A 10,470-nucleotide genomic window follows, 5' to 3' on the forward strand; every position below is an offset into this window, starting at 1 on the left:
CTTCTGCCGCCCGCCGCCCAGCGCCCGGCGGGGGGGCTCGGTGCGCCTGCGCGCTGCCGCCGCCGTCCCCCCCGTGCCCCGGAGGGGGGGTTGCTGCGCATGCGCGCCGCGCTGCCCGCCCCTCGCCAGCAGCAGCAGCAGGAGGAGGCGGCGGTGGTGGGGATTCTGGCTGTGGGGAGCGTGAGGCAGAGCGAGCGCCGCTGCCGCCCCCTGTTATCCGGGAGCCCCAGGTCCGGGCGGAGGAGGCGGGAGCGCCGCGGCGGCGGAGGGAGCCAGAGCGGCGGCGGCAGCAGCGGCGGCGGCAGCAGCAGCAGCAGCAGCAGCAGCAGCAGCAGGAGGAGTCTGTGCCCGGCCCCCCCCTCCGCTCAGTCCCGTTACAGCCCCCCTCCCTCCGCGCTCCGCTCCGCAGCCACCAACATGTCGGCGCCGGCGGCCAAAGTCAGTAAGAAGGAGCTGAACTCCAACCACGATGGGGCCGACGAGACCTCAGGTGAGGCCGCGCCGGGGGCGGGAAGGGAATGGCGGCAGCCGCCGCGGCCTCCGCCTCGCACCGCGCCGCACCGACCGCCATTTTCCCCAGCCACACGGGCCGCGGCCGGGCCGGAGGCGGGAAGAGCGCGGGGTCGGCCGGGCGGATGTGCAGGCCCCAGCAGCGGCAGGAGGAGGCCATGTTAGCGCCCTTTTGTCTCCGCTCCCCGGCCCGGCCTCCTTCCCCACGGGCGCAGGCGGGGCCGGGCGGGGGGCGCTGCGGCCTTGGCGGAGCAGCGGGGCCCCCCCCCCCCCCCCGCCCCACCTCCCGGAGCAGCATCCGCGGAGCCTCATTGTGCTCCGCCGCCGCCGCCATGATGCTTCGCCGCCTCCTCGCTCTCGGCGCCGCCGCCGCCGCGGCCGCGTGGTGCTGCCCCGCCGCGCGGGGATGGAGCGGCGCCGGCCGCTGCCGGGCCCTGCCCGCCCGCGGAGCCACGCGGTGCTCGGGCGGCGCGGGGAGGGAGCGGCCCGCGCCGTCCCCACGTGCGATCGCGGCAGCTGCGGGATTTTTAAAGGTCGCCGCGCCGCGGGTTTCCCTCCCGGCGGCCGCGGGAAGGGCGCAGCGCTCTCCTTCCTCCTGCCGCCCGGTCGGCCGCTGCCAGCTCCGGTCCCACGCGTGCTGTCCGGCCCCGTGGTGGGGCGGGGGGGCAGCGCATCCAGCTGGGGAGCGGGGAGAGCTGTCCCCGACCGCGGGCTGAGCCGTGCGGGAAACTTCCCGGGGGAGGAGTGAGCGCGCTGCACCGCTCCAGCGACTTCCCGCTGCCCTTCATTCATCTCCCGGCGCGATCGGTAAACAGTCCTGCCGTCACCCCGACCGGTGCCAGGCTCTGTCGAGGGGGAGTCCCGATGAGGAGATACCTGCCAAACGGCGACTTCGGAGCCTTTTTCGCTCGTAACCGTCCTTTCGAACGCTCTCCTCGGTTTTTAGAAGGTGGCGCCTTCTCAGTTCTGCTCTTTCTGTTGGTATTTCTGTCCTCTCTAAATTATTTCGCGTTCCTTCAAACGCGTTGGTCTTAGCAAATGCGGCTTACAACTTCTCCAGTTGGCTTGTGAAACTCCGGAGGGGAATGCGAGCCGTGATTTCTAGGGGTAAACGCGCTTTGAGTGCTGTTTTGTCAAACTTTTCCGCACTTCAGCCGTAGTACGCCCTGCAAGTAGCTGAAGCTTTAAGACCTAGTAACATTTACGACATTCAATAGAAATACCCGCATACTTGGAGATCACTAGAAAAGGTGTTAAGCGAAAACCCCAGGTGATTTGTCAGTCTCGAGAATGAAGGGATTTTGATGCATTTTCGTTTGTTTTTCAGAAAAAGAGCAACAGGAAGCAATTGAACACATTGATGAAGTACAGAATGAAATAGACAGGTAAACGTTAACAAACTTTGAAAACGTTTTAGCAGCAATTCAAATGTAACTTTCAAAAATAAAAATATTTAGTAACTAAAGTAAGCACTCGGTAGTAGTTCTCACTCTCTTTAAACTCCGCCAAGATGTACTTGTGTTCTGACTTGATTAGACGTAAGAGGCATTTGTGCGTGATAAAAAAATTGAAGAAGTATCCTGGTTTCTTGTTTAATTGTGGATAATTAAATAGGTAGAACTTGAGTTTAAAATTTTAAATTAATTGTGATGGTTTTGATAATAGAAATGTATTTCTTATTGTTTTTTCAAGTTAATGTGTCTGCTATTTTGCAAAAGTATTTTCATGTTTGTAAGCAGAACCAAAACCTCGGTTGGAAAGTTCACTTTTATTGTACGTTTTTTTTATTATATATTTATGTGCTTGTAGAATAACATGTAGAAAGTGTCACTGAAACATTAGTTTCATATCCCAGAACTCTGTGGGCTCTGTGTCGGTATTTGCCTGGACCTTATCTCCGTGCACGGTGTCCTACAAAGGCTGCGGGTGACTGTTGAGGCTCTGGCCATGTGAAGCTGTTGCACTGTCAGGGCTCTGCCTTTTTACAAAACCAATTAAATGTTACGTCTTAAGATTTTACTTGGGGGGGGGGGGGGTACAAAATTGCTTTGCTGTAGCTTGCTTGCCTGCCCAAACGTTATAAAGAGCCGGTGATAGTGTTATGCGTTATCCGTCTTCAGGTCTTTTGCAAACAAAACGCTTAAGAGGTCAATACTACTTTGCTTTGCATAAATAAGGGTCTGGCCCTCGTGTGACGCTGCAAAACATGCAACGTGTTAAGCACGTTTCATTGAGATCAGTGAGATTGCTTCTGGTAGTGTGTTTCTTACTAGGCGTCACAGGTTTGGGCCTCAGTTTTTTATCTGAGAGCTCTCATTTGTTGAATGCGGCAGACGAGTCTAATCAGACCCGTTCAGTTTTTAGCTAACTACTGCTGATGCATCTTTAAATTTCAGTTCTCTCTCCTGTGGTTAACGTGGCACTTTCTATTACAGACTGAATGAACAAGCCAGTGAGGAAATTTTGAAAGTAGAACAGAAATACAATAAACTCCGCCAACCATTCTTCCAGAAGAGGTCAGAATTGATCGCCAAAATCCCAAATTTCTGGGTAACAACATTTGTCAACCACCCACAAGGTATATTCTTCATAGCACTCTTTTTTTTCTGTAAATTCAGTGTTTGCTTGCTTGTTATGCGAGTGTCTTGCGGCTCTGAGAGTTTTCTAGAATTGTTGCTGGACATATGTTTAAACAGAAGCCTGCTTCATTTGCAAACACTTCCTTTTTGTCCCAGAGTGCATTTTATAAGCTTTTTATTTCTTGCATTTGTTGACCAAAGGAGCATCTTGTTCACTAAAATCCCATGTTAGTTTTCTTTCTGCATTTTAAACGACAAGTGTCCCACTTTCCTTAGTGAATTGGGCCCTTTAAAGAAAAAAAAGGATTCTAGTTTGTTTGGGTTGGGTTTTTTTTTTTTTTTAATTGGAGGTGAGCTCCTTAGGACTCTCGCCAAGAGACTTTGAGAGGACAAAACAAGTTTGTAGACTGCTTAGATTGGGCAAGCTACCTGTGTGAAAATGTGTTTCAGAGAGAAGGGTAGATGTGTGCCGGTAGCTTTTGCTGCTTTTAAACGTTGAACTACAACCAGCAGACAGAATGTTTTCACCTCAGCAAATGCAAATCACACAAATGCTAATGGTCTGTTGGCTGGTAACTCAAAAAAAAAAAAATGAGCCACAAGAAGTTGGCTTGGACAGACGTGTTGCTGTTCAGTTCTTACTTAAAATCAATTTCCTGTATTTTGTCTGTGTGATACATGTTTCATAGCTTTGTTAACGTGGGATTCCTCGTTCTGTCTTAGTATCTGCACTGCTGGGAGAAGAAGATGAGGAAGCACTGCATTATTTGACCAGAGTTGAGGTGACAGAATTTGAAGACATCAAATCAGGTTACAGAATAGATTTTGTAAGTACTTTAAATAATTCCTTCACTTGTGATTTTTCTGGTTTTTTCTTTTTTTTTTTTTTTAATGTAATTGCATATTGGGTTGTAGTTTGTAACTTAACCTCTTCAGCTATCCATTTGAATACCAGGTGTGAGTTGGCACATGTCTTTACATTATGCGGGTTCTAACTCTTTGCTTTCACCTCTGCAGTATTTTGATGAGAATCCATACTTCGAAAATAAAGTTCTCTCCAAAGAGTTTCACCTCAATGAAAGTGGAGACCCATCTTCAAAATCAACTGAGATCAAATGGAAATCTGGGAAGGTATGTATCTGTGCATCTGGGAGAGATGATTGCCGCGCTCTGCGACACCATCGCTTTAATTATGTTCCGTTTTTTCTTTTGTATTGAAGGTGCCTTGTCCTCCCTTCCCCTCTGAACCCCCGTGTTGCTTCTCCACGTACATAGTTCATGCCTGTCTTGCAGGGTTTGGAATACCCTATTTACATGCAGATCTATGGTGAATTCTCTTGCTCAGTTGAGCACCACCATTAAACCAGTGAAAGTACAAGTACGACCAGGTGGAGAGATTAAGAAGCGCGTTAGCTTGTCTTTCTGTGGCGTGGATCTGGGCTGCGTTTTGTTGTTTTCTTAAGACAACTATTAAAGAAGGAATTCTGAGGGCAGTGGGGTTTTGGGGGGGTCAGGTATAGGGGTGTGTGCATTTTTTTTCCTCTTTATTTCCTGAACTTCATTTCCAGACGCTACATCTTTATAGAAGCTGCAGCCGCACGATAATGTGGGCATGTCTTTCATCCAGGCAGTATTCAAACAATTAATTTGCTGTAGTTAGTTTCTGTAAAAGTTGGGAGCACTCCCATGTTATCCTGAAGATTTTGAAATGAGCATTTGAAAGTAGAACGGAGGGTTGCAGTTAAGTTGCTGCTTGTTTTGTTACCCTCAGATTGAGAAGAAAATTTAATCTTTTTTTCATCGAGAACGAGAACTAGACCTTTTCCTCTTGTACAAAAAGTTACAGCCCAGTACAAACTAGCCGAATGATCTTTACAACATACCACAAAATCAGTGTGAATTCTGGTATTGTTCTTCATTAAACAGTCTAAATCTGTAAATGTTGTGATTTTATCAAGAAAACAAATACTAGAAGTTTTGGGTTACCATGTGACCAAAGAAAGAATGGATTTAAATAGCAGATAGCGTGTTTCTTTTCGGACTTAGCAAACAGGTTGTTGCAAACTTGCTAAACTTCTGGGCTAAGGTGGTGGATACGTAATGCAGGACTCGTGTATGTTCTTGTGACCGTATGTTTTAGCCGTTTGTGTAGGTTTTTTTGACTTACTACAAAGAATGACCTGAAGACTTCAAAGCAGGAGATCTTAGGATAAGAAGGCTAGGCAGTTCTTTCTCTCAAGTTAAAGACAGAGCTTAGAGGTGTGGAGACTGAGTGTTTCTTAAATTGTGCGTATGTAGTAGCTGTAGCATTTAGCTACATTTAGCAGCATTTAGCCATTTAGAGCAGCATTTAGCCATTGTGAGATCTTTTAAGTTCAGTGTATCGTTGAACACTTGTCATACTTGTGCTTCCCTGTGATAGGGAAGCATAAATCAAATGCAAGATCCTGCCAATTTTCAGTATTTCAATGGAGGTCATTAAAAGAAACAGGCGGTTTTACTGGTTTCTCATGTTCATGAGACATGCGAGTGGCTGAGTGGTATCTTTTTCTGTGCGTCGTTTGTGTTCCAAGTGTTTGTTTGAAGACTTCTCCCTGAAAGAGGGAGTAGTAAGTGACTTCTTGTGGTTGTTTAGACAAGTATGTTTCTAAATGATGCTTATTTAAAAAAAAAAAAAAAAGGCCATGTAAAGACCGCTTCTTAGGGAACTTTTTAACTTTGTTTTCAGGATCTGACAAAACGTTCAAGCCAGACACAGAACAAAGCCAGTAGGAAGAGGCAGCATGAAGAGCCAGAAAGTTTCTTTACCTGGTTCACTGACCACTCCGATGCAGGGGCTGATGAACTAGGAGAAGTCATCAAGGATGACATCTGGCCAAATCCGTTACAGTACTACTTGGTGAGTATAGCGCCGAGTTGTTGATCCCTACCCATGATAGCACTGTGCAAGTGAAAGTGAATTTGATCACTGTAGTTAATGTTGCGTATGTGTCTTTTAAGGTTCCTGATATGGATGACGAAGAAGGGGAGGGAGAGGAGGACGATGATGATGATGAAGAGGAAGAAGGATTGGAGGATATCGACGAAGAAGGAGATGAAGATGAGGGGGAGGAAGATGAAGATGATGATGAGGGAGAGGAAGGAGAGGTGAGTAATCTTACCCCTTCCATCTCTGGTGTACGAGAACCAGAAGAAATGTGTAAGAGGGATCTTGTAAGAATACTGAGCCATTGTTACACAGGTAAAATAGCTGTTTTCTGTGCAATCACTGACAAGGTGTTTGGGGAGGAGAAGCAGAACTGTTTCTACCTTAACTTGTGGAGTGGTTTCAGTGTGGTAATAAGTATGTTTGTGCATATGAGAGACAGTGCAAATAAGTAGTTTTAGTGAATTTGTAAGGGAAGTGCTCTAGAAGAACTAGGATATTAGCGTAACAAAATTCTTATTTAATTAGTGACCATTCTAGCAATGCTTCACTTGTAAATGCTTTTGTTGCTGCATCCAGTTCTGTCATCCTCCCACCTGTCGCTTTATTTCTGCTTATGGCCAGCTTAGCTAGGACTCTGTTGGGTTCAGGAATTAGAAATTTGCTTTAGTAGCAAGTGGGATTCCAGGGACAGCATTCAGGGTGTTGGTAACTTCAAGTTTAACATGTCTTTGTTTCTCGTAATTAGGCATGGTGTGTCTGAATTTCGGCAGCAAAAGTTACTTGTGTTGAGATAGGAGGGCTGTTGTGGGCACTAGAGTCCGGGGCTTTATTATGTAACCTAGAATTTGGCATCTGAAAGTTGAAGCATTTTGCTCTTCAGAGTTTAAAATGAGGGGGGAAAAAAGATGACCCCTTCACTTTCCAAGTGTTCAAGTTATGTCAATGTTTGTAGTGATTCTAAGTCACGGTAGTTTTCCAAACCTGATGTTTTTTCATTGGGACATCCAGTTATTAACTGATTTCTGTGTAAATAGGTACTCATGGCAAGTGGTACTGCTCCTTAGTGAAGAGGGAAAGGGAGAGGTCATCATACAGCATGCTATGAGTAACAACTATAGGGCAGTAAAACATTCCGGGTACTGCATTTGACAGTTCATGCTATCTGAAGTGTAGTGATTAGATTTTTTTTTTTTAATTGTTGCTTATCTTTCAACAGGAGGATGAAGGAGAAGATGACTAATTGAACACTGATGGATTCCAAACCCCCTTTTTACCTTTTTAATTTTTCTCCAGTCCCTGGGAGCAAGTTGCTGTCTTTTTTTTCTTGTGCTCAGTCGCCTTGTTCTCTTGAGGTCTCTTTTTCTCTCCTCTACACCATGGTTCACAATTTATTTTGGGGGAAATACCTTGAGCAGAATACAGTGGAAAAGAATCTACCCATTTCTGTTTCAAGTTCATTTTTATCCCTTTCTGTCTCAAAACAAAAACTGTTTATGGAATCAACACACCATGTTCTGTGGGAAAAAAGAAAACCTTCTGCTCCCTTCACTCTGCTGGAAGCTGAAGAGTGCTAGGCCCCTGTGTAGTAGTGCATAGAATCTAGCTTTTTTCCTTCTTTCTCTGTATATTGGGCTCAGAGATTACACTGTGTCTCTATGTGAATATGGACAGTTAGCATTTACCAACATGTATCTGTCTACTTTCTCTTGTTTAAAAAAAAGAAAAAACTGAAAAAAAAAAAATGGGGGTTATAGAAGGTCAGCCGGGGTGGGTTTCAGATGTTTGGGTGGGTTAAGTGGGCATTTTGACAACATGGCTTCTTCTCCTTTGGCATGTTTAATTGTGATGTTTAACAAACATCCTTGCAGTTTAAGATGACACTTTTAAAATAAAATCTTCTCCTAATGATGACTTTGAGCCCTGCCACTTGATGGAGAATCAGCAGAACCTGTAGGATCTTATTTGGAATTGACATTCTCTATTGTAATTTTGTTCTTGTTTATTTTTAAATTCTTTTTTTTTTTTTTTTGTTTCACTGGAAAGGAAAGAAAGATGCTCAGTTTTAAACGTTAAAGTGTACAAGTTGCTTTGTTACAATAAAACTAAATGTGTACACAAAGGGACTGGTTGGTCTTCACTGAAAGAAACAGTTTTAATGTCCTGTTTTGAACTTGCTTGTAGTTTCTTGGCATTTTTGGGGGCATTTGGTCAGTATTTATGTAGTGCAATGCAACGTTGCGGTTGCGTGGACTGATAATCAGTTCATTTAGTTTCCACTATTTCAGTGCTTGTAAACTGTTCCATTTGGTAGCTACTACTGCACACTCCGGTTCTTGCATTACCTAACTCTGTAAGACAGGGCTGTAGGTGCATATGCCTTGTGTGAAGACAGAGGTTTATATTCGTGTTTTGCAAAAAGAAAAATCATTTGATTCTTAGATTTATTTTTTTTTTAAGTAGTAACTTGCAGTACTGTATCTCCAGTAAATCAGTTTGCATGAAAATATCATGCAAGCTCAGAATAAAAAGACCAAGGGGTCTTATAAGATTTGGGTGTTTTTGTAAGCCTTTTCAGTTGAAAATAAATCTTAAGTGCAAGCTAATTTTCGGGCTGTTTCAAAGAGCAAGATTCTTAGCGAAGCTCATGTATAAAAAGTTGCTACTTCACTGCTTTCTTTCCTTGGTAGCAGCATGTATATATGCTTTAGATATACTGTACTCTTTTTCATTTTAAGAGACTGCATTTGAGTAGCTTGTAACAATTTCACATAGAGGTTGTTGGTACTGGTATTCCACAAAGTGTAATGGAAGTTGTTTTAACATGCTGTGCTTTTGAAATATTTAAAAAAAAATGTTGTATCAGCTAATCTAAAATTCAAACAGCTAGTTCTCTTTGGATGTGTAGAAAAGACTGTCTTCTGGGAAGACTTGCTGTTATATTCTGATTCCTTTTCCTCACAGAATTTGCTGTAGTCAAATTCAGCTTTTTTTGATGCTTAAGAATACACTTAGCAGAACAAGATTAATCTCTATTTGAGACATGTCCAAATAACGTGCGTGGGGGAAACATTCTGTAAGTGTCTGGTCCAGCCTGGATTCAATCCAGTTATGAGAGACAATACAACATCCAGTCTGCTTGTGATCAGTGCAAAAATAAGGCGACCATTTACTTTATTCCATCTCAACAAAAGCTTCTGCCCTGATCCTGCTTGCAGAGCGAAGTAAAATGTTAATTGGTAATGGTTTCTTACCGTCTAGAGAGAGAAGGAGCAAAACCTACAAAGTGTGTAAATTTTAGATTCTTTTTCATTTGATTCCTTTTTGTTGTCAGATTGAAAACCGCTTCCTGTTGTGGTAGAGGGTCGATGTGCTATTACTTGCCCTGATGCCTCGTTACTTAATTTTTATGTAGTCCTAATTGATTGTAGTTCTTCAAGGAAAAGAAATTTTTCCTGGTCTTTAATGCTTTCGGAAAAGTACTGTGCCACTGTTGTTACACCCCTGTTGGTTACTAGCAGCAAACTTACAAAAACTGTTTTGGAAGTAATCAAAGCTTCAGGTTCTGTAAAGTCAAATACCATGAACAAGAAATGAGAAGTCTGGATAATGAAATGCTACTTCTGAGATTTTTCTTGCACATTCTTTAGGATTTTACAGGGTGCCAAAACACTCTTGCTACTGTACTGATAATACTGAATTTCCTGTGAAACTTAAGGGTTTACTCCTGGCAATGGCTAAAGAGTAAACTAACGTCCTAAAAGAATAAACCATATTTGTTAAGTGTAATCTTAATTTTTTTTTTTCCTAGCAATGGAAATGAGTAGGGATTAACACTTCTTTCTGCAACACTGAAGAAATACTACAAACGGCCATCATGTGCTCTGACTGTTCAGTTATTGTCTAATTTGGCTGAATATATGTAATGGGTGTCCATTTTTACTTGATTTGATTTGTATATGCATATAAAGAGCATTTAAAGGTAGACCTCCACCTTGGATAAGAATGGGAGATTCATTCTTATTAAACATGCCTGTATCTCATTAATTCCCCATGGCTGCTTGAGCTCCTCACATCCAGTTAATCCTGCCAAGTGACGTTTGTCACAGGTGGAAGCTGAATTCAGGCTTTGTAGCCTGAATTTCCAGGGTTAGAATATAGAGTTGGTGGCAATTTAATAAAGGTGAAGCTACTGTGCTGGGGCTGTATGACTTAAATGATTCAAAGGTTATTTTTATTTTAAGTTTGAAGTTTACTTGCTATAAAATGGAATCTTTTGTCTGTAATTTCTAGTGCCAAAGGAAAGCAAATACATCCGTGTGTGTAAATACAGTTAGAAAGGTTTGGGTTTTTTTTTAAACAGAGTATCTGTGTGCTTATTCATACTTGTCAACATAGTTTTTGTCCCTGTAAACAAGCATTATCTGAATCGATTTCTCAGTCATTTATACCATT

The 10,470-nt window shown here is 43.7% G+C and overlaps 1 protein-coding gene across 1 annotated transcript; it reads left to right on the forward strand.

Moving 5' to 3' along the window:
• The first annotated feature begins 83 nt into the window (after positions 1–83).
• Positions 84–10,371, forward strand: SET (SET nuclear proto-oncogene). Its single transcript, XM_087753048.1, has 8 exons — positions 84–490; positions 1,838–1,895; positions 2,946–3,088; positions 3,813–3,916; positions 4,107–4,220; positions 5,818–5,988; positions 6,090–6,236; positions 7,235–10,371. Exons 1-8 carry the CDS (start codon positions 100–102, stop codon positions 7,256–7,258), a joined length of 1,152 nt encoding a protein of 383 aa, XP_087609174.1. The 5' UTR covers positions 84–99; the 3' UTR covers positions 7,259–10,371.
• Positions 10,372–10,470: the final 99 nt, after the last annotated feature.

Source organism: Nipponia nippon, unplaced genomic scaffold (assembly GCF_047370975.1).
Source record: "Nipponia nippon isolate SJK-2023a ecotype South Korea unplaced genomic scaffold, ASM4737097v1 scaffold_16, whole genome shotgun sequence".
Lineage (NCBI taxonomy): Eukaryota > Metazoa > Chordata > Aves > Pelecaniformes > Threskiornithidae > Nipponia > Nipponia nippon.

What these genes read in the sequence shown, in the direction of transcription:
- SET (XM_087753048.1), top strand. Translation starts at nt 100, where the DNA reads ATGCGCGCCGCGCTGCCCGCCCCTCGCCAGCAGCAGCAGCAGGAGGAG. An exon ending in TGGGGCCGACGAGACCTCAG is followed by an intron (nt 491 to 1,837) that starts GTGAGGCCGCGC and finishes TTTGTTTTTCAG; the next exon opens with AAAAAGAGCAACAGGAAGCA. An exon ending in ATTTGTCAACCACCCACAAG is followed by an intron (nt 3,089 to 3,812) that starts GTATATTCTTCA and finishes GTTCTGTCTTAG; the next exon opens with TATCTGCACTGCTGGGAGAA.